The sequence below is a fragment of the Nomascus leucogenys genome, chromosome 19 (assembly GCF_006542625.1).
Source record: "Nomascus leucogenys isolate Asia chromosome 19, Asia_NLE_v1, whole genome shotgun sequence".
NCBI lineage: Eukaryota > Metazoa > Chordata > Mammalia > Primates > Hylobatidae > Nomascus > Nomascus leucogenys.
The window spans coordinates 50,023,361-50,050,507 of NC_044399.1; the positions used below are offsets into that span (position 1 = coordinate 50,023,361).

At 44.2% G+C, this 27,147-nt stretch overlaps 1 protein-coding gene across 5 annotated transcripts in view; it reads right to left on the bottom strand.

Moving 5' to 3' along the window:
* Positions 1–27,147, bottom strand: part of VIT (vitrin) — a 117,561-nt gene that overhangs the window by 13,064 nt on the left and 77,350 nt on the right. For 2 of the 5 annotated variants that reach the window (XM_030800707.1, XM_003262729.4), the window contains 4 exons: positions 20,920–20,964; positions 18,974–19,036; positions 15,091–15,238; positions 1,031–1,134 (listed from right to left, as the gene is read on the bottom strand). In XM_030800707.1, the coding sequence (XP_030656567.1) occupies positions 1,031–1,134; positions 15,091–15,238; positions 18,974–19,036; positions 20,920–20,964 (360 nt within the window). The remainder of the gene's footprint in view (positions 1–1,030; positions 1,135–15,090; positions 15,239–18,973; positions 19,037–20,919; positions 20,965–27,147) is intronic. The other 3 variants (XM_003262730.3, XM_003262732.4, XM_003262731.4) reach the window with 2 other exon arrangements.

Here is a 27,147-nt window from a genome sequence, read left to right on the forward strand (position 1 = left end):
CTGGGATTACAAGCGTGAGCCACCGCGCCCGGCTCATGTCTCCATTTCTTTGGATTTTGATGACAGGAACACTTTCCCCGAGAGGTGGACAATCAGTCTCCCTCCAGCTCCCCCAAAGCCAATCTTTCACTTACAAATGAATACACTGGCATGGGCTCTTTGACAGTCTTTGAGCTCGGTTAGTGTGAAACTGTTTCCTAATGGCCAATCACCTCTGGATAAACATAAAATGGAATTTCTGGACATGCCCCACTGAGGACTAGACTTTGGATTTCTGATGAGCCCCCAAAGGCTCAGATATCTCAGAAGACCTAGCTTGAAACAGAGAACATGTTTCTCTTTGCACAGTCATCACTACAACGGTAGTTGATTGGAACAAGATTCTTAAGGGGCACTGAGGGGCTTCCTTAACTGGTCACAAAATTTAATGAAACAAGTGATGACTTGTAGGCCAACAAAAAAATAGTCAGGACAGCAGACTTGCTTGCCCTGAAGAATGCTACCCCTTCCTGGAAACCAAGCATGCTGGGACTGTGCAGTGTGTGTGTGTTAAAGATTCTTGCCCTCTGAAGCCATGATACCTCTAGAAAAGATACAGATGTTGCAGGAGTAATTTCTTTTTCTTTTTTTTTTTGAGATGGAGTCTCGCTCTGCCACCCAGGCTGGAGTGCAGTGGCGTCATCTTGGCTCACTGCAACCTCTGCCTCTTCCAGTGATTCTCCCACCTCAGCCCCCCGAGTAGCTGGGATTATAGGCACCTGCCCCTACACCCAGCTAATTTTTGTATTTTTAGTAGAAGGAGGGTTTCACCATGCTGGCCAGGCTGATCTTGAACTCCTGACCTCAAGTGATCTGCCAGCTTCAGCCTCCCAAAGTGCTGGGATAACAGGTGTGAACCACCACGCCTGACCAGAAGTTATTTCTTGAAGGATTATTTTTTTTTTCCTTTTATATACAATGGTTAGAAGACAATCACGTAGAAAGAGAACGATGGTAGCAAGATAGTATAATTTGAATCCGGATCACATACCTACATTAGAAAGTCCTCCTCTCTGGGTAATTTTCTCTATGGCTGTCTTCAGATCTCGAGAATTCATGTGTGTCTTGAGGTTAAAGTGAGTAGCAGGGTTGTCTCTGAAGAGTCAGAACAAGAAATACAAATTAGCTGGAAAGTTAATACCTTTGGAGAAAGGCAGAGATCATGGTTGATTCTTTTATATACAAATAGAAGCTGCTTCAAAGCCTTCTGCTATGGCTTGTAAAATGTCCCATTGTGGACTGGTGTGTGTAGAGAAAAGGAGGCTATTTCAAGGCTCAGAAGGCGTGTGTTGACTGTGCCATTTCCTGGCTGTGTGATCTTGAGGAGACAACTTCTCTGGGCTTCAGATTCCTCATGTAGATGAAAACATCGTTATAACACCCATATTGCTAATGAACGGGACTGTTGTCAAGTGGGATTTTGCAAATGTCAGGATCCCATCTGTGGAGTGCTCAGCGTTCTCAGCCTACTCCAGACCCCCCTCTCCAGAAAGAGAATCTCAGCTGTCAGCCACTCCCTGGGTTACCCTTAGCACTGGAATTGCACGTGAATAGTGGTACCAAGGAGACCTCTCTGTTTCTCATCCTGCAACCGGGTGACACTACTCAAACTCATCTAGAAGGTCAACATCTATTTTGCTGAAGACTGAAAATGATTAACTGGGGATTAGTTGGAGTGAATTCAGTGGAAAAACACAATGAGAATCCCTGTCTAGAAATGAATCCCCATGAAGCGGCTGAGTGGAGGGTGTGGAGGCGTGCAGGAGGGCGGGTGTGTGTGCATCGCACCCAAGATGAAGTGTGAGATCACATCTCACAAAGCGCTGACACTCAGCCACAGGCAGTGCTGACTTCGTGGGCGTGAGACCTGCGCAGTCACACAGGGCTCCATGCTGCACAAGAGCCTCAGTCAGAAAGGCCCATGCTGGGCATAGTGCTCTGCTGCTGCCGTCTTGAAATTCTTCATCATTTTTGAACAAGCTGCCCTGCACGTTACATAGTCAGTCCAGGCTAGAGGTTACTGTTTTCTTTTTTCTTTCTTTTTGTTAACATGGAGTCTCACTCCGTCACCCAGGCTGGAGTGCATTGGCGCGATCTCAGCTCACTATAACCTCTGCCTCCCAGGTTCAAGCAATTCTCCTGCCTCAGCCTCCCGAGTAGCTGGGATTACAGGCACCCGCCACCGTGCCTGGCTAATTTTTGTAGTTTTAGTAGAGACAGGGTTTCACCATCTTGGCCAGGCTGGTCTTGAACTCCTGACCTCGTGATCCACCCGCCTCGGCCTCCCAAAGTGCTGGGATTATAGGCATGAGCCACCGTGCCCGGCCATTTTTTTTTTTTTTTTTGAGACGGAGTCTCACTGTGTCTCCCAGGCTGTAGTGCACTGGCACAATCTTGCCTCACTGCAACCTCCACCTCCCGGGTTCAAGTGATTCTCCTGCCTCAGTCTCCCAAGTAGCTGGGACTACTGGTGCGTGTCACCACACCCAGCTAATTTTTGTATTTTTAGTAGAGACGGGATTTTGCCATGTTGGCCAGGCTGGTCTCCAACTCCTGACCTCAGGTGATCTGCCTGCCTCGGCCTCCCAAAGTGCTGGAATTACAGGCATGAGCCACTGTGCCTGGCCATAGAGGCTACTAAGTTTTCAAGAAGGAGAAGACTTTTTTTTTTTTTTTTTTTTCAGATACACGGTTTTGTTCTGTTGCTCAGCCTGGAGTGCAGTGGCCTCATCTTGGCTCACTGCAGCCTCAACTTCCTGGGCTCAAGCAATCCTCCCACCTCAGCCTCCCAAGTAGGTGAGACCACAGGTGCACGCCACCACACCCAGCAAATTTTTTCATTTTTTGTAAAGACAAGGTCTTGCTATGTTGCCCCTGGCTGGTCTTAAATGCGTGGACTCAAGCAGCTTATTGTCCTGTTTTGGCCTCCCAAAGTGCCAAGATTACAGATGTGAGCCACCATGCCTGGCCAAGAAAACTTTTTAAAGTAGCCTTTCTACAAACACCGAAGTGGATGCAGGAAAAAGCGGTTGTGGGCAGTTTCAGGTGGGAACCTCAAGGATGCTGACCATGGGTGGATTCTTAGTGAGTCCTTGGGGACCGGGACAAGTGGTGCAGTCACGAGGAAACCAGTCACCAGGACCTGGGAGAGAGGAGAAAGTCTCTGCCTCCCCACTTCCTTTCCTCCATCCCTGTTCTCCAAACTGCTCTCTATCTCAAAATGATCTATGTTATCCCCGGAGGGTGGCTTATCTACAAGGCAAGGGATGAAAAACAGAAAGAGTGGACACCTTCTGGGAAGACAGGAAATTTAAAACAAGTTTAACCAAAGTGGGGCACTGGGGAAAAACCCAAATAGATGAAATTTCACCAGAAGAAAACCAAGTTCTATGGTTGGGACTAAACAGAAACAAACAACAACACAGCAATCAGCAGAATGGGGAGATGTGGGTGTTGAGCTGGGCGTGACCTTCCTATCAACCTACAGTGTGAAGTGGCTTGATTTGAGGCTAAAGTCGCAAATTCAGGGAGGAGGAGTCACACAGAGGAGGAGCACTGTGGCTTTCACTCTGTATTCTTCCCCTTGGGTTCTAGGGCTTATGGGTTCATTTTTTTAAAATTTTATTTATTTTTTTTTTTTGAGATGGAGTCTTGCTCTGTTGCCCAGGCTGGAGTGCAGTGGCTCGATCTTGGTTCACTGCAACCTCTGCCTCCCGGGTTTAAGCAATTCTCCTGCCTCAGCCTCTGGAGTAGCTGGGATTACAGGCACCTTCCACCATGCCTGGCTAATTTTTTTTGTATTTTTAATAGAGACGGGATTTCACTATGTTGGCCAGGCTGGTCTCAAACTCCTGACCTCATGATCCAACTGCCTTGGCCTCCCAAAGTACTGGGATTACAGGCATGAGCCACTGCACCTGGCTGGGTTTATATTTTTACAAAGCAATTTCAGTAAATACTATGTACACTTTTACTTATACAGCCCATCAGCCCCCATCCCTCAGGTCCTGGCCATTCCTCTGTATACATTTGCTTTTATTCCCTACCCTGTATGTCTACTACAACACCGGGAGTCCCAGCCCCCATGCTTCTGGCTGCCCCTGAGAAACCCTGTGTTGGTCTCTGCAGTGTTAGTTGTGTGGCCATCTGCTAGAGGACCCTTCAGTCCTCAGTTCTGCCTGCAAAATTCCCCTGCTTGGAAATCATCAGAAGTTCCCACTGCTAAACTTGATATTTTGGCTTTCAAAGCATCCATAATTTAATTTCCAACTATCATGTTAAGGCTGTTCTCTTTCTTATTCTCTCTTTCCCTCTCTTTTTTAGGATATTCCGTGTTCTAGCCAAAATGAACTGTTCACCCTTTCCCACTTTTCTAGCTTTGTGCATTTGCTCACCTCTTCCCTCATCTGGAAAGCCCCAATCGTGCCCACCCTCCAAGCTCAGCGACCCATCTCCTTTACCCCCATCCCCAGCTGACAATCTCTCTGCTTGACTCAGCTTTCTCTAACCAACACCTTGCATAATATGTGGCGCCTACAGGGACTCAATTAACAGCATTAACATTTCTTTGTTCTATTTCTGTGCATCTCTAAACCTCTAAACTTTGGTGTTCCCTAGGGAGCTAGCCCCGTCATGCATCTCTTCTTGGCTTATGCACATCCCTGGGAGATTTCATCAACTCCCAGGACTCAGAGACCATTCATGTGCCAAAAGCTGCCTGTGCACTGGTTGATCCCCTTTCTTGAACCTCACATATACATAAAATGGCTTCCATACAGCTTCCTCTGGAAGGCACCTCAGGTTAGATATTTCCAAACCTGAAGTCGTTTATCTTCCAAGTCTGATCCACCCAACCACCCATCTCCCCATCTGCCTTCCTCTCTGACTCACTCAGTCATCCAGCAGTGTGTGTTCCTGACACTCTCCTCATCAAATACCACGTCCTGTCAGACCTACCTCTAAATATCTCTCATATTTCTCCCATCCTTTCCGTCTCCAGGTTTGGGCTTTCATCTCTTTCCTGAATATTGCCAGAATTTCCTACCTGGTCCTAACCAGGGCAGCTTCTGCAGTGGATGTTTTATCCAGTTGGCTCTAAGTGTTTCACAGAAGCAGATTAACTAAGCAGTTATAATGCCTCTTCCAAGAGGTCTAATTGTGTACACTATTTGTCATTTTGTGATCTTCATCTTAAGAGGGCCCCCAAACTGTATAAGCTGCAGAGTCCTTAAAGTCTGGCTCTTCCCCTAGTGACCAAGGGTTATCAACATTTTCAGAGCCAAAAAAAAAATTAGTTGAAACGAAAAAACATACTGGCTACAAAATGAAAAATTGCAAAATTGACACTGACAATAAATATGTAATTGTCCATGAAACATGTTATTTGTACATTTTTTACATTAGTTATAATGTAAAACATTAATAGTAAAATTTTTAATTGATAAAAACTGAATTACATTTGAAAATGATTTGTGGGCTAGATTTTCTCACTTTGCACAATTTCCTGAGGGTGTCTAGTGACTGTCGAGAAATAATAGCCAATCATAAATTAAACGTTGCTCATCGACAAATAATTTAAAAAGCAAAAATATAAAGGTTCCTTTCAAAAGTTTTTACAGGCCAGGCATGGTGGCTCACGCCTGTAATCCTAGCACTTTGAGAGGCCAAGACAGGAGGATCCCTTGGGCCCAGGAGTTGGAGACCAGCCTGGGCAAACAAACACAAACAAACAAACAACAACAAAAAAAACTAAAAAAAAAAAAAGTTTTTACAGAAAAAAGTATTTAATGTTGAACCTCTTCACTTAGTCATTTTCATGATATTCTTAATATTGATCATTAAGGTGCTGTCTTGATGTTGATCACTTTATAGAGCAATTGTCAATTCCCTGTCTCTTTCCCATACCACATACACAGCTGAGTCTTGTTAGTCTTGGCAGTTATGTTCTATAAAGTTGCAGTTGCCATGAGCACTGAATTAGCAAGTACTGAGCCATTCCTTCCAGTGGAAATACGAGGTTTGGTTCCTGTGAGCCTCTGGTCACAACATTTTCATCAACAGAACAATATATAACCTTGTTTTACATGTGTTTTTCTTTGAAGACATTGAATTTAATATATGCTTCTTACAAATAATTATATGCGGTATATCTTTATAATAAGATATTAGCTGAGAAGGGTTTACCATTTTCCTGAATTTAGATAACATGACCATAAATTTCTTTGGCTTTTAGCCTTACAACTATGCTGTCCACTATGTTTTTTTTTTTTAATCAGTCATCATCTCATGAATTCATAAGTTTAGCCTCTTTTCCATAGCTTCATCACACCCTTTAGATGTTATTTCAGTACTTTCTGGAGTGGGCTCATATACAGACTAGCAAATTTCCTCTTCTTTTTCTGATGTACCAAATTATTGATTCATTAACATTGAGCTCACAGCCAATAGCATTGTCACTCATGTCTGAACAAAGCTAATTGAACACACTTGTTTTCTCTGCAAGCCACAACCCAGCTTCTTGCACTTAAGAAAGCTAGATAGCATTTCAGCACTACATTTGGAGTCCATTTTAAATAGCAAAATCACCAAAGACAAGCACAAAAATGTAAAAAATGTGGCACTAAAAAAAGACTGCAAAAAGGACACTTGAAGAGAGTTGAAACAAGAAGGCAGAGTGGACCGGGCGCCTGTAATCCCAGCACTTTGGGAGGCCAAGGCAGGCAGATCACCTGAGGTCAGGAGTTCGAGACCAGCTTGATCAATATGATGAAACCCAGTCTCTACTAAAAATACAAAAAAATTAGCCAGGCATAGTGGCACGCGCCTATAATCCCAGCTACTTGGGAGGCTGAGACAGGAGAATCGCTTGAACCCGGGAGGCAGAGGTTGCAGTGAGCTGAGGTCACGCCAGGGCAACAAGATCCAGCCTGGGCAACAAGAACGAAACTCTGTCTAAAATAATAAAATAAAATAAAATAATAAAATAAAATATAAATAAAATAAAATAAAGGCAGAGTGTTGTCTTGTTTGACCTTAGCTGGGAACATGCGCACCAGGTGACTCCATTTTTTTTTCTCCACCTCTATACATGTCCAAAAAATGACTGCAAAAGTTTCTGGAATTACAAATTTGAGGTTACAAACAAGTTTAAACTTCAAGGAGTAGGCGAATTTGCAAATACAGAATCCAGAGATCACGAGTATTGACTAGTAACCTACTTGAGAACAGGCACTTTCTCCTAGCTTCCAATCCCTAGTGCTTAGCATCCAGGAGGTACTAAATAGGTAATTGTGAAATAAACAAATGGAAGAAAGGAAGCTCAAACGTCCTCTCCTCTCTCGGTTCATCCCCAGTGGAGGTGAACACTCTACTTCTGAGCTCCACACTGACCACCCCTTGCTTCTGTTACATCCCAGATGATGAATCCATCTTCAGAGGCATACAGATGAGCTACTCATATAATGAATGAATAGCTGCTTCTAATTTTTTTAACGGTATTTCTTTTAAAAATATTGCCTCCCTGGATGGATTGTGAGGTCCTAAAGAACAGAACCTCTACCACATTTATTTATTTAAATAGATTGAAAGGTTGGATCAGAGGACCTCTGAAACCCTTCCTGATTGCTAAAATTATAATTAGGGGCAAAGGCATGGAGCTCATCCACCAAGGGAATTAAAGGCAAATGTAATCAAATCACTTAGATGAATTTTTCATCAGATCCTCCACAAATGACCAAGGGCGCAGTACATGGCAAACACTTAATAAATATTTGTTAAATTCTACTCTAATCATAATAATGAATGATAAATCATTAATCTGCAGTCCGTGGCAGGTCCCAGGACCAGAGTATATGTGTCCTTTTCCGAGATACATAGGCTGATGGCCTGATTAACTCTAGCCTGGTTACTCTTCAGACTTGGAGACTATTTTAAAAGTTCAAAGAGGTATGCCACTAAATTTTTATGCAAGCAATCTTTTAATTTGTAATTTTATTACAGGTTCTTATTAAATGCAAACACAAATTTTTTTTTCTAGGGAATATCAAAGATTTCCTTTGAAAATAAGAGAAGAAAACATAGAGGTTGATAGCTCAAAAGGAAAATTTGATGGAAGACTAGGTTTAATGAAGAGGAATGACAGGGAGCCAGAAGTTGGCCGTGCCTAAAAAGGAGGAATTTGTGTAATAGTAAATGGCTACGCTGCAAGGGTTTAAGAAGCAAACACCTGTCAGAAATGGGCACAGGTGTTTGATTCGTAGGAAGGCTTGAGGGCTAGGGACAGGGAAATTGGACGGATCATCAGTGTTTCCAGACCTACCTGATGATAAAACTCACCTAAGGCACTTATTAAACTATATAGGTTACCAGTCCTCTCCTTGAAAGAAAATCCGTGGGGCTGGGAGATCCAGGTGATTCATATTCTCAGGAAAGTTTGTAAAGCTCCGGATTCTAGAAGGCTTCTGAGGCCCTTTCAGTCCTAAAGTACCTATTCTGTTTAAGCCCCTGGGTCTACTGGTTTACCCCATGACACTCTGAGTCACACAGAATGAGCCTCTCAAATGGATTTTTGTGCCAGTAGAGAAATATTAACTAATCATAATTCCCTCCAACAAGAACTTTTCTAAACTATTTTCTCAAACAAGCCATCAACTTAAGGTTACAATCAAATAACATAGCTATTTAGCCTTTTAATTGTTTTACTAGCTAATATGTGATGCTTTATGGACTTAGTCAATGAGATGGACCATGCCTATAAGATCAGGAGGATGTTTCAGGTCACACGCCAGTGGCTGCAGACTTGTCCCTTGAGGGCTCAGATGGAAAATCATTCTGCCCCCATCCCTTCAGACAGCTATGAGCTCTGCTAGAGCAGCTATGACCAGCCCAGGGTGCAGTGGCCTGGGCCAATCTGTTGAGGGACTTTGCACAACTAGCCTTCGATGAATGGGAACTGGTCTTTTCCACATTTCCCAGCATCAGAGAAGGAGGAGCAGGGTCTTATAATCAAATTTCATTTTTAAGTGAGTGGGGTTTTTTTTTTCTGCAATTACTATGAGAATTCCACTCATCTACCAAAAAGGGTAGAAAATTGAGCTGCATGGACCTCTTCCTGCTGGAGTAAATGTGAATCACATGCAATATGCTGATCTGAGAGCCACTCCTGAACAAACTGGCTCACCAGCTGCTAATCTGCAACCACATCACAGGGCTCAGTGAGTGCTGGGGAAGTGGGGCATCTTGGCAACAGAGCTTCCCAAGCTCAGATGTGCATCTGATCACCTGGGGATCTTGTTAAAATGTAGAGTCTGACTCTGTAGAACCCGAGTGAGGTCTGAGGTTCTGCATTTCTAACAGCCTCCCAGATGATACTGTGGATCACACTTTGAGTAGCAATGTCTTAGAGGATGCTTTAGTAATAATAATAATAATAATAATAATAAAAATCAGCAATGGGGCTTCCAGTGATAAGAGGAAGGGAGGAAAATAAGAAGTCTAGAGAAGGGAAATGAAAGGCAGAGAAAGGGAGGAGGGTGGAGCTCCCCCAGCCCTCTGGACTGGCCACTGTGGGGGTCAGGGGGCACTGGGGGACTGGGCTTCACTGGAGGACAGCACAGGCCTATGAGAATATTCCAGTCTTCACTCTGGTTGCACCACAGAATCAGCTGGGGAACTCTAAAAAATAATGATACCTGGGCTCCACACTCAGAAAATCGGATTTAACTTATGTGAAGTTTGGTCTGGGCATCTGGAGTTTTAGGAGCTCCCAGGTGGTTCTATTGGGCACCAGGGTGGTCATCTGCTTCTCTGGGGGGAGACTGATCTCAGGGACCCCAGATAAACCCAGTGGATGTGTGAGGAGAGCTGAAAGGGGAGGGGTAGAAGTCAAGCGCTGTTGTTTGTATGTACCTCCAGGAGCCCCGCATGATAGGGAAGAAAAAGCATAGGAGGAAGAAGAAAAACCTCAGAATCTTATGATTCTTGGGCAAATTGTATTCACAGTTCACTTGGCCTTGAGACTCTGTGTTCCTGAGGAGTGTGGCTTGTGGGCCTCACCTGCCTGTCTCTCAGAGAGGAGAGAAGTGGCATGGTGGGGTCTTTGTGAGGGGCACTAGGCCCTGGAAAATCGGGCCAGGCAGGTGACGGGGAGCTGTTCTGAGATCTTGAGAATTACAGATTAAAATACCAACCTCTGAGCCTCATCTCCTTGCCAGATTCTGGTTTAATAGGTCTGAGGCGGGACCCAGGCATCAGCATTTTAAAAAGCTCCCCAGATAATGCCAACGTGAAGTCAAGGCCCAGACAGCCCCTTCCTGCTCTGAAGTCTGAGGGTGGGTGCTGTGATTCACCTCTGCCAGCCCCCATCCCAGCTGCATTTCATGCCCCAGCCCCTCCCACTCCCGTTTTTTGGCTGCAGACTCAGAGAATGAGACAGAGTGCTCCTTGATGCCAGTTGTATTAGCTTCCTATTGCTGTTGTAACAAATGATCATAAACTTGGTGGCTTAAACAACACACACTTAGTTGAGAGTTCCGGAGGTCCCAAGTCCGACGTGGGTCTCCATGGCTGAAACCAAGGTGTGGGCAGAGCTGTGCCCTCTCTAGAGGCTCCAGGGAGAATCCATTTCCTGGTGTTTCCCAGCTTCTAGAGGATGCCTGCACTTCTTGCTCATGGCCCTTCCCTCCATCTTCGAAGCCAGCAATGTCACATCCCTCTGACTATGCTTCCGTCGTCACACCTCCCTTGACTCACAATAGGTGGGAAAGGTTCTCCACTTCGAAGGACTCGTGTGGCTACACTGCAACATCCCTATAGTCCAGGAGAACCCCCCCCATCTCAGAGTTGTTAACTTTAATCACATCTGCAAAGTCCCTTCTGCTGTGTGAGGTAAAATATTCATGGGTTCCAGGGATTTGGACATTGACAACTTCGGGGTCATTATTTTGCCTAACATACCGGACACGGCATTTTGCTTCTTCCCCTCAACTCTGACTGTCCTGCACTTGGTGGCTCAGCCGACCTATGGAAGCTGCTCTGCCCAGCTGAATGCATGACCATGAGTCTTCAGTCCAGGGGCTGAGGTTGGGTGGGCTGAGAAGTGAGAAGACTAAGGAGATGCGGCCAATTCAGAGCCACTCACTAAACCACAGGACAGCTATTATAGACTCATGAGCAAGGGAAAGTCTATTTGATTTTCAAATGAAGAAAAAACCAACAGTTCCCTTCATCCCACAACTGTTTCCAATTTTGATATCCTAGGGTTGATTACAAAGAACGTGTGCAATTATGTTCCATTTATACTGAGACGGGGGCCTGAAATGAAAGTGTAGTGAAGGTCTGGAGGACATTTAGCACCTGTGGGTCTGGGATGCAGCTCAAATGCAAGGTGTTTGGCCACGTTACTAGAGTTCACCTAATGGGTTGCCCTGGCTGTTCTTTCATTGACTCTTTCCGTGTTCCTGTTGGTATTAGGTGCAATTATAAGCCTTTCGGTTGTAAAATTTGAACTTAGTATTCATGTGCAAGACAGGGGCTTGATCCTTGGCCTTTTGTCCACACACAATATCTCAGTCTTTAGGAGGTGAAAAGTAGCAATTTCAGACTCTTTTCTCACAGATGAGTGAAATCTCTGCTTTCAAGACAATTTTGTTTGACATTTTACGGATTAACCCAAGACTAATATTTGTCCTCTGTCCCGGTCATGCATTTAGCTGTGTGTTCTTGGGAAAGTCAGTCAACCTCTCTGACTCTGTATCAAAAGCTGCCTCTATTCCTGGAGGCGTGTGATGAGTGTGGTAGGAATGCAGTGGTTGCTGACAGGTTAATGTGATTGTGGGTTATGGGCCCTGCAGGTGGAGAACATGGGAGAGGGTGCTTGCCCAGTTCCACGGTGGTTGAGACTTCTGTGGGGCCCAGACCAGAGGTAGGAACTCAGCCAGTGCAAAGTGAAGTTATGGAGGAGCAGAAACCAAGAGCCTGGCAGAGGATGCTGGTCAGGTGAGAGAAGATCAGAATGGACAGGCAGAGAAGCGTAGAGATGCAGGCAGAGGAGGGGAAGGGGATGGCCAATGACTCATCAGTCCTGTGAACACTTTCCTTTCCATGAATCTCCCTTCACCTGGGCTACCTGCAGTGGTTTTCTGTTCCTTGTACCCAAAATGTCTTTGAGTAGGAGATTGAGCCGTCAAGATGTGTTGCATTTTGTAAATGAGACCCTTTTTATAGGTCTTATATTTTTCTTTACCTTTTTCCCGGTTAATATTTAGTATGAGTCTTTTAACTTCTAAATTTGTCTTTCAAGTTCTAAATTTAAAAGTCTAAACTCTGACAGCTCTCCTATGGAAAACCCAAGGAAAGAATCTTCCAGGAAGCTGTGTGGACCAGGGGCAGTGGTAACGGAGGGGAGAAGGGAGGGAAGGAGCAGTTCTGAGCTCCGGAGTCCTCCTCCCTTGGCCAGGTCCTTCTCAGCTTGAGTCTCTCCTTCCAGTGCTAGTTCTTGATGAGGCGGTCATTTGTTTGCAGGGCCTCATTTCCTCACTACAACACAAAGAGGTAGAATCAGGTGCTCTCAAGGCCTCAGGCTGTGATTCCAAGAGCACAGGGATGATTTTAAAGGGAAGCAAAGAGGGCGTTAGAATCTGGTGAGAACCCAAATCACCAGGATGCCCCACTCCCTTCCTCTGTATGTACTCATGCATATAGTGGGGGTTGAAGGGGAACACCCAGGAGAGGAAGCTGGGCAAGTGAAACCAACAGCAGTTTCTGCTGAATAAATATGTCTCCCCCTCAGCCTCATCACTCCCTTCTCAGGCCACCCTCTCATTTGTTTTGTTTCCCACGTTCCATAGATGGATGTATCACCTCTGTGCAACACATCAATTCATCATTGATCACCCCACCTCCTCGGGACCCTGAGACTGAAAAGAAGGGAAAGGCAGTTATCTGGTCTGTTAGTCCCACATTCATTTACTGGATGTCTTCTGAATACAGAGCTGGTCACTGAATTACAGGATGCCAGGCTGGCAGAGCCCTAATCAATCATCTGGTCTGACCCTCGTGCTACGCAGATGGCAGCACTTACAAGGAGAGGTTAAGTGACTGGCTTAAGGTCACACAGAAGAGCTAAGGCCCAAATTCAGATCACCTGTCAGTGGTTCATTGCGCTTTCCACTCCACCCTGTTGCCAGAGGAGGGCGAAGATGATGGATTAGCTCATGTGAGCATAAAACAGTGGAAAACACACACATTTCCCTAAGTGCTCCAAATTAATAAGAACCCCGGGAAAAAGGCAGACACAAGGGATTTTTTTAGATAGTAAAATTGAAAAGCATGGGGGTAAACTCTGGCTTGTGAATGGCGATCACATTAGGAATATGTGGGGAAAATGTTTTGGGGGAAAGCATCTTTATTTTTCTTCCTTCCCTGCAACATTTGTTCTCTAATCCATGCTCTCATCAGCAACACTATTCTCATGCCATTTTTCTTTTCCCTGACATATTTATCACCTTATTTTCATATTATACTATAAACCTTGGTATATACAAGCTTTTAAAGCAGCTATTTTTAATGCAAGATAACACACCAAGCATTGAGCCCCCCAGTAAAATTGACTAAGGACATTTGGCATTAAAACGCTTACGTTTCCTCTCTAGTAAAACCTGTCATCCATTGGCTATCTGTAAAAAGTAACACAGGAATGAAAATGGGTTGGCATTTTGAAACCAAAAAATACCCCCTAAAACTGCACTTTTCTTATTTCAACTCAAAAACTTCAAGATTGATCACCTGAGCTTGAGAGGTGACATTTGCAGCAATGGGTTATTTTTATCTAATTGAGTGTGACTACATACAAGTGCCAGTTAACTCATCTATTAATTTTTCCTGACAGGAATAGAAGGTAGTATCAAATGTGTTATCAGAATTAAATTCCAAAAACACAAATGTTGTAGGTTCTTATGAAAAGAAAGCATTTTATTTATTTCTCTTGACAACTTAAAAATAAATATTCATCTCTTTGACAGAACAACTTTGGTTAAAATGAAACCTCTGAAGGCGCTGGAGACCCCGCGGGTGTTGTCAGGTATGGATAGTTTTTCTTTTCAGGAGGGTGAGTAAGCTGTGACCGCAGCTTCTGAGCAACAGGCACCAAAGGTTATGATGGTTTCCACTTCCATCACCCCTTCCACACCCACTGGTCCTTTGTAGAAGGCATGATACCCATCCTGCCCTCACTGATTCTTGGTCAAAAGGCTACCTATTTAAAATGTGTGTATAAATTTAAGATTATGCACGCTTGTTCTTTTGATTGTTTATTATCAATATCTGTATACCTGTTTCAGTGAGAAACCTATTCATATCTGAAATAAGAGTGATTTATTATCGCCAAATAAAAGATTGAGACTGGATGTCAACATGAGCCCTCCATTTCTACCCTAAGTAAAATAATAGAGCAGTTTGGGGAAAGTCATCTAGGTGCTCAGCTGACTGATGGGGGCCATCTCTCTTCCCACCCATTCTTCCCCATTGCCTGGTGAGTTTTTCCAGTACCAGTGCAGGGGCCTAAGGTTATTTGGAGAAAAGAGAAGATACAACCTAAAGCGCCATGTTCTCTAGGCGTCTAACCTATAGGTGGATAGGTTGTAGCACAGGGTGGAGTCCCTCAAACAAATGCTCTAATAGTCAGGGTTGAAAGCAGATGCAACCTTCTTGATCTACAGATGAGGAAACTGACAGAGAGGTGAAGGCCTAGGCCAAGGCCACACAGCTGGTAATTGGCTAAGTTAACACTCACACCCATCTCTCCTATTTTCCAGATAAATAAATAGTCTTGAGTGCAAATGCCATCTACTTACAAGTGTTTTTCAATCTGTCCTTTCCTTCACGAAGTCTCAGATTTCTTAAAGGCATCTGGATTGCTTCAGTTTTTTTTCATTTACATTTGCATTAGGGAAGAGAACAAATCTGTGCTCAAGGACACGTTGGTAATATTTGTGGCATAAAATTAAGCACATGGCATGACTTCCTTTCTGGATTCAGAACATTAGCTACACTTACCCATACTGGACAACACCCATCAGTGGACCCGCAGGGCCAATGTCAAGAGCTTGGGCAACATCAGCCAGGAGCTGCTTCTGGATTCGGAATCGCCGTTTACCAATGCTGGTGCTCCCATCAATTAAAAACGACAAGTCAATTTTGCAGTCTGCGGAATGGAAAAAGACTGTATTATTCTCATGATCTCTCACTGCATTTACTGGGCATCCTCTTGTTCCTCTTCCTCCATCAGAGCCCCCTGAGAAATGAAAAGAAAGGGAAAAAGAGGTAGTAAGATGCAGGGTATATTTATTTACATCCCACAGGGGTTTCCATGAGCACCAGGGTCTTGGACACTTGGGCTAGTCCTTATTTCCATAACTGTTTAAAACTCTATGTATCTGCCACAATTATGGGTTTCAGAAGCAGCGACGTCCTAGCCAAGCTTGGGAAGGCTGTCAATGGTTTCCTAGGCTAAGATCTTGTAAGTGCAGACTCCCCGTTGTGAGAATTCATCAAGACTGAGTCTCAAGAGCATGTGGCTTTTTGCTCTCATCCTAACTTTTTAGAAACAAGTGTTGGATTTTTATAAGGTGTGAGAGATCTGCAAGGCCAGCAGTGAAGGAGGGCAGGAATTATAGAATAAGAAATTGATATCAATCTTCTCCTTCATTTCCCTGGGCGAGGGAACCAAAGAAATTACCCACATATATGTATAGGATGTCAGCCCTTGTTCATGGCTATCTTAGATTTTTTTTCTTTCTTTCTTTTAGTTGTGATGAAGACTAGAATAGTTATTCTGGCTTAGGATCTCTGGATCTCTGTGGATATATGAAGGTTATAAGAGAGGTAAAGGGATGGATGGGCTGCAAGCTCTTCTCACCCTTTCAAACATCAAAAGGAACTAGTGAAAAGTCACATAGGCTAATGGAAATTAGTGTTTCCTTTGCTGTAGACAGGAATGATATCGTCTTAGTATGATAAAACTGACTATTCAATGCTGATCGGAGGTTCTTATTGGGAGCTACAGATCCCTTTGATTGGTAAAAAGTGAAAAATACATTATTTAACAGTCGCAATTTAGAAGACAAAAATGTTTCAAAACAGAGCTCCATATAGGAAAAAAACAACAACAAAAAAAGAGAGAGTAAAGTTGGAAATTTCTAGGTTGGTGTATCCAAGAGGACACTGGGGCACTGCCCGTTGTGGGTGGGGAGCAGCGGCCAGACAGGCCTGCACCTCTCTAAGCTGCACACAACCACCCATGTTCTCTAAGGTGCATTGTTGCCATAGAGCTGGAGTCTTCCCATTCTTCAGGAGGAGAAGCTCTGTAGGTGGAGAGGGTTGTTGCTGGTTTTAAAAAATCGTTTTAAAGATGAAAGCAATAAATGAACATGAGTTGACAAAGTTTTGAGCAGAAGAATTGATGAGAAATATTTATTGCTGAGTGCTACTGCAGAACTGTGATTAGGAGAAAAGTTATACCTGAGAATGTGTTTTATTATCTTGCAGTGTTGCATGACAATCAAAATCAGAGAAGTAGGAGACGACAGGGACCCGTCTGGGACTGGCTGACTTTGCTCCATCTAGAATCAGGGCACCTGTTTGTACCTTGGCTCAGTAGCAAATCTCAAAAGAAAAGCTTTTACCTCCTGTCTGCCTGGGCGTTCAGTGCCTACCAATTCATCCTTTTCAACTGGCTTCCTTTGTCCTTTGCTGTCCCCAAACTGCCTATACCCAAGCATGATCTTGAGATGAAGAATGAAAGAGGCAAATAAAGTCCAGAAGCAGAGTTTTAAAATGCCACTAAAACCTGGGGTAAAGGAAAGGAGAAGCAGCATGTGATTCCCATATGCAGCTTATCATGCTGTTGGTTCCCAAGCAAGGCCAATTCATTTTTTTTCTGGCGGGGCTTGCAGTGTGAATTGTTGCCAGCAGGTGGCAGTGGAGTTCTTTAGGGCTTGCCGCCTACTAGCACCTACAGTTTGCTAGACTCTCAGGCTCCACCCAAACCTATAGAGTCAGATGTGCATTTTAACAAGATCCCCAGGTGATTCCTGTGCACAGTAAAGTTGGAGAAGTAATCCTGAGGTGGAGTTTCCCTTCCAGATGTCAGCAGATTAGTTCAATATGCCTTTTGGAATAAAGTATTTTTGGGAACAAGTGTTAATTAGAGTAAGGGCCAAAGGGGATTTTCTTTTTACATGAATAAAGTACATGGATATTGTAGCATCTATTTTGATTCCTCACAGGCAGTTTTTTTCTCCTTATTTCTTACATCTTGAATTGTTTTCAGGATTAACGTATTCATCTTATAGTTAGGTCTTAAGAAAGTGAGCTGTTTCTCTATTTGCTTAATTCTCTTTACTCACTAGCCTGATGGCTGATACCACGGTTACCTTTGCTCCTCTTTTAAATGACAATGGTTCCAGCTCAGGGCATGTTTTGACTGAGACCCATGGCTTTCTTATATGGAGGTGAAAACATTCTGATCTGGAGATGCCAACATCAATGCTAACAGGTAGAATTGGGTTATGGAATGTTCAGTGTGAGCAATTTATTATGGCTACAGAAGAGGTCAGAGGTTGAAAGTCAAGGAAGAGAAAGTAAGATATAGTATCTATGGGAATCACTCTACCAATGTATTTAATTGCTCTAGTTTCCTTCAACATGGTACCATTTTATAGATTAATGCTTTGTGTTGTCCAATACATCAGGCCAGTGTTTCTTAACTCTGGACACATATCACAGTCATGTATATATCAGGGTTGCTAATGCAGCTTCAACAAATGAAGACTCCTGGGATTCACTCTGGACAGTGCTTCTCAAGGGTAAGTGTGCAAAGGAATCAATCACTATAGAACCAGCAGGTCTGTGTTTCTAACAAACTCCCTGGTGATGCTGATGCTGATTCTGCTGGTCTCCAGACCACACTTTGGGTAGCAAGGTCTAGGGAGAACCTGACAGTAGGTATGAGGCAGGAAGGTGGGCATCTTTAATAATGTCTTTAGGTGATTCTCATATGCAGCAAGGTTGAGCCTCACTGTCCATTGGTGGCTGACTAGTAGTGACTCTCTAGAGGAATTTGCAGGTGCTTTCTTTCCATACCTTGCAGGCTACTACTATGTCTTTCTCATTTTTCTTGTTTTTCTCTGGTTCTTCCTTTCTGATATCCTCAGGCGGTTTCTCCTCCACTTAGTGTTGTTCTCCAGGCTTAAGTCTTCTGTATCTTCTTACTTTACTCTGTCTCCCTAAGTCACATTTTCTGTTCTCATAGCCTCGGTTTCAAACCATAGCTCATCGTCTTAACAACTCTAAATTTCTGATTGGGCTGTTCCTTCTGAATGTCAGACCTGGGTAGTCTTCTCTCTACCAGATCAAATGTCTCGAAGAAAATGATAGACATAAACCTGCTTCATCCCCAGTGCTCCTCATTGTAGTACCATTTACCTAGTCGCTCAACTCATCTTTAACTTCTCCCTCTCTCGAACCTCCACCTTCGATCTTATAGATTCTCCCTTCTCTGTATCTCTTGAATATGCCCATTTATCTTCGTTTCCACTTCCAACTCTGAGTTCTGGCCACCATCATTTGCACTAGACCATTGCCCCTGCCAACCTGCCCATCTCCTCCTTTTATCCTTCCTTGTCTTTCCATTCCATTCCATTCTTCACCCTGTTGCCATAGCGATGTTAAAACATTTTGATCCTCTCCCCCCATGCACATAGACAGTTTATAGCCTTCAAAAGCTTCCCTTTCCCCTTAGAACAAGGTGTCAGAAGAGGGGAAATAAATAGATCCACGGTAGGAGAGAGGCAGGTTTGAGTGGGAGTGAGTGGGAAGAGAGGAGAGAGCAGTTCAGATGTCAAAGACACCGTGGGTTTCTAGTTGTCAATTAACTTACTTGGATCTCCCAGGGATACTGGCTCCAAAGACTGTGTGCTCAATTCTTCTTTTGGAACAAGTCCTGGAAAGAGCAGTAAAACTTTTGGTGACTTACAAGGACAGGAAGCAGCCGGCCTTACCCCATGGGAGGGGACATAATGGATATTCACACCCAGCTTGGGGGCTTGGCTTAAAGCTAACTGTGCTTTTCTTTACATTACCCCCATCCTGAGAAAAATAATAAATTAATATTTACTTACAGCCTATCAGAAACATAGTACTCTGCTGGGGGATTTGAAATCAGGAGACTTGAGTTCTGTTCTTGTTAATTTATTCTTTATTCTGAGCCTTAGTTTTGTTATCTGAAAGCGTTAAGCACTTGGCCATTGTAAATTATGTCTCTGTAAAATTCTGAAAATCTTGAGCCACAGAATGTGTCTTGCTCGAATAAACCTCCACCGTGCCAAGATCATGTAGGTCCTCAGTCAACATTTGGTGATTGAGACAATGAACGAAGATGAGTAAGGTACAAAGAAGACAATCTAATGAGGATTGGATGTGGACTGGAGGAAGACAGTTTATTTAAAAGTAACTCAAATAAGGCCGGGCGCGGTGGCTCACGCTTGTAATCCCAGCACTTTGGGAGGCCGAGGCTGGGCAGATCACGAGGTCAGGAGATCGAGACCACGGTGAAACCCCGTCTCTACTAAAACTACAAAAAAAAAAAAAATTAGCCGGGCGTGGTGGCGGGCGCCTGTAGTCCCAGCTACTCGGAGAGGCTGAGGCAGGAGAATGGCGTGAACCCGGGAGGCGGAGCTTGCAGTGAGCCAAGATTGCGCCACTGCACTCCAGCCTGGGCTACGGAGCGAGACTCCGTCTCAAAAAAAAAAAAAAAAAAAAAAAGTAACTCAGATAAGAGGGCTTGGCTTAAAATGCAACTCCTCACTCCCAGGTGTTTGAGACTAGAAGTAGAGATGCAAAAAGGTTTCATGCTCTCAGAAGCTGTGTGTGTGAGTTGCATTTCAGCCTTGGGGAAGGGGGTGTCTTTAGAGCCATTTACATAGGAGCCAAGTTCATAAATATACCATTTAAAGAAATAAAGACAATAAAAGCGAATCCTTTTACGCTTGTTAACACGAATGGGCTTCCCAGGCAGAGCACGCTTACAGCACCGGAAGTGAGTCTCCCCGTTTTTAGAATGCCCGGAAGTTCCGGGATTCCCCGGAGTGGAGGAAGGTGCGGGGGTTTTTGCTCGCGCTTGGCTGCAGTGCGCTTTCTACTGGCTTGTTATTTTTTCCAGTTTGCAGAGCACATGATTTCATCCTTCCGTTAAAGGTCAGCTAGCTCATCCCACTTCCTCGCATCATTTTAAACATTCACTTTGGATGTCTAACAGCATTTCTCAGCCAGGAGCCTGTCGTGGAAACGCCCCAAGACTGCGCTGGAGGAAGGGGAGAAGTAAGTCCAGAGGCGGAGTCCTCTCCTTCACCTCCTTCTTCCCCTACCAGTACAATCTTCCCTCCCATGAAGAGCTGGAAGGTCTTGTGTGTTGGAGTTTCAAATATTTAATGTAGTAGGCAGCAAACAACACCCATTCTTGTGAAGGGAAAACCTGAAAGCCATTTTGCAAAGGAGGAAATGGAGTTGGAGGAAGTTAAAGTGTGCTGCCAGATGGAGTGAGGGTCCAAACCCATTTCGAGGGTGGGAAACTAGCCCCCTTCTGGCTTTTTGTCTTCACGTTTCCTCTCTCCCTTTTGTTATCCAATATTGCTCCTTACCCCAGGCCTCCCTAGGGAGGGAGTTTCAATGTGCCCTTTGTAGGACCCTTAAATCAGAGGCGGGAGCCATTAGAAATCTTAGGCTAGCGGAGGCGCGGCCGCTCTGCCAGTTGGATTATTAGACTTAGTTCTGCTATCCTGTGCATCTTGATCCACGCGTGGCTGAGAGGTTGAGCTGTATAATTACCTTCATCTAAAAGGACCGATCCAGGTTTCCATGAGTCCATCTCTCCTGATTTTCAAAATTGAAAAGAAACAAACTTGTTACTTAAACCAAACCAGCAGAAACTCTTGAGCGAATTGCCGGGATGATAAGGTTTCCCAGTTGTGTCCGAAAGTTCAATAAAGGAACAGAGGGCCAGAATTTTGGATGAAGCAACCTGAAATCTGCATGATTTTTTAAAATCTGAAGCTCTTGAAGTCAAAGGCATAACATCTTTACCAGTTTCTTTTTCATTATGCACCAAGAATCTTGGAATAATGGGAATCCTCGGATTCAAAAGGAACTAAAAGTTCATCCACTCCAAACCACCTCCCAACCTGTTTTTGCGACATCCCTGGCCCTTGAGTGGCTGGCTAGTGCTTGAATACCTCCAGAGACAGGGGATTCATTACATATTCAACCAAAGTAGTAGATTCCTTCTTGCACTATTGAGACTGAATCTTTTGCCCTAAATCCTTTCCCATCTATCCACACATCCACACTTATTAAGCACTCACTATATGCCTAATATCGTTCTAGGTACATTTCTCCCACCTGTTTGAATTCCCTTCCTTGGAACTACACTGAACAAATATGGCCCCTTCAGGTAACAGGCAATCCGCTTATTTCCTGAGATTCTGCTTCTCACTGTGTGACTCAAGCAGAATAAAGGAAAGTAGCACCTGGACCTATATGCAGTAAGATGTTTAATGGCCTTCACCACAAACTGCTGCTAATGAAGTAGAAGGGGTGGAGGGGAGGGGGAGAGTCTTACCCAGTAATCTATGATCTTTTTTGGAAAATCATGGCTGAGAAGGGCTCAGGGGCAGCACAAATGTGTCAGGAAGCCTTATAACACAGAAATGGCTGTTTCCCTTTCTTTCTGCCTCTCTCCCTCCTTTCCTCTCTTTTCCCTGTCTCCCCTCCCTCCCTCCATCCCACCCTCCCTCCTTCTCTATTTTAGCTCAGAAAGTTGAGAGCATGATCAACTATTTTATTTCTTAAAGGCTATCAGCTTTTCTTCCAGCTGAAATTACTAACACACTGAAAAAAAGGTGATATTTTTCTTTATGTGATGAAGATGCCAGACAGTTTTGAAAGGCAATCTGTTATTGCACATTCTGGTTTAATGGTGAGACCCGAGTTTAATCTAGTTCAGTCATTAAGCAGGTGTGTGACCTTGAGCTAGTCACATACCCTTTGTGAGCCTTAATTTCTTTGTAAGTAATATAAGCAGATTGGGCAAGATAGTCTCCACATTCAAAATATTTATGACATGCTTAAACATTCTGATCAAGAACATTCTGCTTCTTTAGCCTTATTACTTTATCGCCACCTACTGGTGAAAATATGCACTGTACCCTTTTCCTAAAAAAATGTGCTGCTGGCTTCCCTCACTTTTTGCCCAAGGCTTGCTTGCTTTCTTTTTTCTTCTTCCGATGCATTCTTGAATGTCAGGAAGATTAGGATGCTGGGTGCTGTATTACTTTATCAGGAGATAAACAGTCCCCCAACATCAGGGATTTCCAAGCCTCTTGCTCCTGTCCTAGAAGTCTGTCCTTATATTCATGCCACTTTCAGTTTGTTTGGGACACGTTTGAACCAAATTACATTCATCCAAAAGCCAAAGGCTGAAAGATATTTGGACAGCTGAGACTTGGTGTTTTTTGGACTCAGTAGTAATGAGAAGTAAATTTATGAGAACATTTGTATTCTGGTGTCAAGGAGGAACAGGGTGGTATCAAGAAAAAAGACGTCAGAAGCCCATCCTGGGTCAACCAAAGACCAACTGGGAGCCTGGGGGGCTCACTTACCTTCTTTCCGGGTTTGCCTCCAGTTTTTTCCAGTGTAGGGTTGTCATAAAGACTTTCCCTACACTGTCCCATGGAGGAGACTCGAAGGAGGTAAATGTGTATAAAGTCACTCTGAAAAGGGTCACTCTTAGAAAACCAGGGAATTATTTTTGTGGTTTTGTGACAATTCTTGCTTGGTCATCTCATAGATACAGTCAGGTCTAAAAGAAGTGTTGGTTCTAATACTGTATGTTCTCACTTACAAGTGGGAGCTGAATGATGAGAACACGTGGTGGGGAACAGCACGTGCTGGGGCCTGTTGGAGGGTTGGGAGGTGGGAGGAGGGAGAGCATCAGGAAGAACAGCTAATGGATGCTGGGTTTAATACCTAGGTGATGGGATGATCTGTATAGCAAACCACCATGGTACACATTTACTTACATAACAAATCTGCACCTTTGGCACATGTACCCCTGAACTTAGAATACAAGTTGGAAATTTTTTTAAAAAAAGGTGTATGGTTCTGAATGATTTCTGGGGTAAAAATGTAGAAGCCACTGGTGTTTTTGGAGAGCTTGCTTGGTGTCAGGCACTGACTGAGCACTTTCTACGTATTAAGTCACAACCATCCAGTGAGTTAGGTGCAGCTATGATCCCATTTTACAGGTGAGGAAACTCATGCCCAGGGAGCGGCAGAACAGAGCTTTAAGCCCAGGCGGGCAGGCTCCAAAGCCTACCCTTAACCACCATCTGTTTATCACACATGAGGAGGAGTCATCATCGCTTCAGCATCTCAGGGTACTTGGTTAGGGCACTGAAGAGCTGGGCCTGGCCCAGCCACCTGCAACTCATGCTAATGTAGTCAAGTCTTCAAAAGGGCCCAGAACCATCCCTGCTCCTAAGACTGTGGTGTGATCTTGGTGCTGGTTCCAGCTCCTTCTGTTCCATCTAGAAGTCACCAACAGGGGACCCAAGCAGAAGCTGCAAACGTGGCCCTTCGGGCTCTCAAATTTTATAAGACAGAAGCCCAAGGGTCCCTTCAGCTCCCTCTTTTCTTCCCAGTGACTCCCTTGGGGTGTAGTTTTTAGGAGGAAGTGGCTCTGAAAGGCAGCAGGGATCTGGTCCAGCAGAATTTCTAGGCTTCCCTTCCCTTCGCCTGGCTTCATGTCCCAAGGGCTGCACTTTCCCTGGAGAGCTGCTTCTTGCTGTACTGAAGTGGGGAGCACTAAGAGGGTAGGGTGTTGCAGCTGTGCCCCGGGTGTCGCCATGCTGGTAGCACATCACACAAGGACTCTCAGAGAAGGCTGAGGACAGTCTGGGGTCCTGGGCATAAGCCATCATGCTAACAAAGCGTCAACAGTCCCAGGTTTATAAATGGGCTACCATCCAAGGCTCGGTGTAGGGTATTTTTTGGGAAACCTGGCAGCCTTTTCTCTTGGAAACATTAACTCCATGGTTAGGTTTCCAGACCAGTGAAGCTTCTTTGACTCAAACACAGCTCATGGTACCAAGAAGCCAACCAGCATAAAGATGGTTCTGAGGAAAAGCCACCGGGTTTTAACTTGAATTATCAGGAGCCTACCACCCCTGCCTCCTCCATACACCAGGAGTAGCCTGCCCCAACTCCCAGAACTGTGGTAGGAGGGGTAAGGGCTGGCAGTTGGGGATGCAGTGTGTAGGAGGCAGTGGTGTTGCTGATGACTCTGGAGTAGGAGAGTGTGGGGCCTGTGAAGGCAAAAGCCCCAGCAGCATAATTCTAGAATTTGAAAATAATTGATTTGTGTTTGTAGCTCTAATGCACAGCACAGTATCTGACATATAGTATGCTCAGTACATTTTAAAAAAATTAAGTAACAGATCCCCTTCATATGAGAGCTTCAGCTTAAATGAGGGGTGCACGAATTTATATCTGTGGCTGAAGGCATAGTGGGAGAGGGTGGCAGGAATCACTCATGGGTGACACCTGGTGTCCTGTAGAAAGGAGGATGACAGCATCATCAGGTCCACCTGTAGCTGCTTGTGTCTGGGTTGATCTAAACACAAAGGAGGTGTTTAGTGCGGATCGCAGGATTCGGTTGCCCCGTGTGATATATTTTTACCAGTAAAGGGAATGGAGACAGGTGGCACGTTTATCCATTTTTCAGATGACACGAAGATTACAAGGATGTTAACACATTAAATGACAGAACTAATACTCAGGAAGATTGCAGCAGACTAAACGAAGGAAGGATTTAATAGAGATATGTGATTTTCCAGTGTGGGCTTCAAAAACTCGATTGTATCAAGACGGGATTGAGGTGACCTGCTTCTACAGAGGTATGTGATAAAAAATCTTGGCAACTTTAGGTATTGCAAGCTCAGTAGGAGATAAGCCAATGGTGAGACAAGGCTTACCCCAAATGGAAGTTGGGATGTTTTAGCGGGAGCAGAGTATTGAGGACTAGAGAGGCAATTGCCTGGCACACTACCCTGGCAGCACTGTGTTCTGCTCGGGGTGCCCTGGTGTATGAATTATTAATAGTCTATAGCATAGTTAGAGGGTGTACTGCCAAGTCATGGAAAGACCTATTGGAGGGATTAAAGGAATATCCTGGAAAAGATGAGATATAAAAAAAGACATGAAGTGTAGCTTCATGTATTTGAAAGGCTCTCTAATTTAAGGCACTCTCAAAGGTTCTCAGCCTTTTTATGCTCTCAAAAATTGTCAAAGACCCCAAAGAACTTTAGTTTGTATGAGTTATATCTATTAATTTTTATCATTTAGAAATTACAACTATGCATTTTCTCATTTGAAACAGAATACTAACTGGCAATTTATTTAACTATTAATTTACTTTATTTTTACTTATTTTATTTTATTATTTAATTTTAACTTTAATTTTTATTTTTTTGAGACAGAGTCTTGCTCTGTCTCCCAGGCTGGAGTGCAGTGGCACGATCTCGGCTCACTGCAAGCTCCGCCTCCTGGGTTCACGCCATTCTCCTGCCTCAGCCTCCCGAGTAGCTGGAACTACAGGCGCCCACCACCACGCCCAGCTAATTTTTTGTATTTTTAGTAGAGACGGGGTTTCACCGTGTTAGCCAGGAAGGTCTCCATCTCCTGACCTCGTGATCCGCCCGCCTCGGCCTCCCAAAGTGCTGGGATTACAAGCCTGAGCCACTGGGCCCTGCCATTTTATTTTTTTTGAGACAGAGTCTCACTCTGTGACCTAGGTGGGAGTGCAGTGGCGTCATCTCAACTTACTGCACCCTCTGCCTCCCAGGTTTAAGTGATTCTCCTGCCTCAGCCTCCAGAGTAACTGGGATTGCAGGTGCGCACAACCGGCTCATTTTTGTATTTTTAGTAGAGATTGGGTCTCACCATGTGGGCCAAACTGGTCTCGAACTCTTGACCTCAAATGATCCACCCGCCTTGGCCTCCCAAAGTGCTGGGATTACAGGCGTGAACCACTGCACCTGGCTAACTATTAATTTACTTCAAAGTGACAATAGAATTATTATATTTTAACGTAAGTGTTAATTTTTACTGAAAAGTAACTGTTTTCTAAAACCAAGGGTTCCGTGAGAAGAGTGGCAAATGTCTCCAATGTCTATCATAATGAAGATAGCTGGAGTCTGTTGTCAGCTCCTGCAGTCAGTTGTGATATGTTGTTTTTGTTGAAATATGTGGAGAAAATCTGTCCTCACAACAACATGTAGTCAGAGAAGGGAAAATGTCACAGAATCTCTGAAAGCAGGGTCTTTGGACCACACTTTGAGAACCACTGGTTTAGACAAATTAGTAATGAGGAGCTGAAGTTCTGAATAGTTACGTCTAACAGTGCCACCCACCAAATGAAGGGGCTGGGAATTCTCTACCACTTGAAGTTATTCGATAGAGGGTAAAGGCCTCTGTCTGGCACACCATAAGTGATTCATTTTTAGGTGAGAAGTTAGACCAGATGTACTTTATACACTTCTTTCCAATTCCATAATCTGACGATTTTATGGCTGAGGAACTGGGCAGCTTGCCTTGTATACATGACTGCATCTGAGATGAGAGTTGGTCGAAGGATATCTAAGAACTCCAAATGTTCTTACCTGCCTTTACTCAGGGTGTGCAAATGGCTTCCTCCCCCTGTAGGAGCCATAATGGAGCTTCATAGCTAGTCTAGGTCTGAGCCCCTAGAGGGTGTTGGGGGAGTCCTTTAAGTCAGGAAGACTCTGAGAGTTCATGGGAGACTCTGAGGCACTCAGAGCAAAGTTGCAGGGATGATTGTGAGAAGAGAAGCAGCAGAAATTGGGTAGGATTTGAAGGTAAAGGAACATCTAGGAACATCTGTGTGGGTCGAGACAGACTGGCATTATTGGGAGCATAAAGGAGAATGGAGAAGAAACAGAGAATCCCAGAGCTATAGAATTGGAGGATGGTAAACTCAGA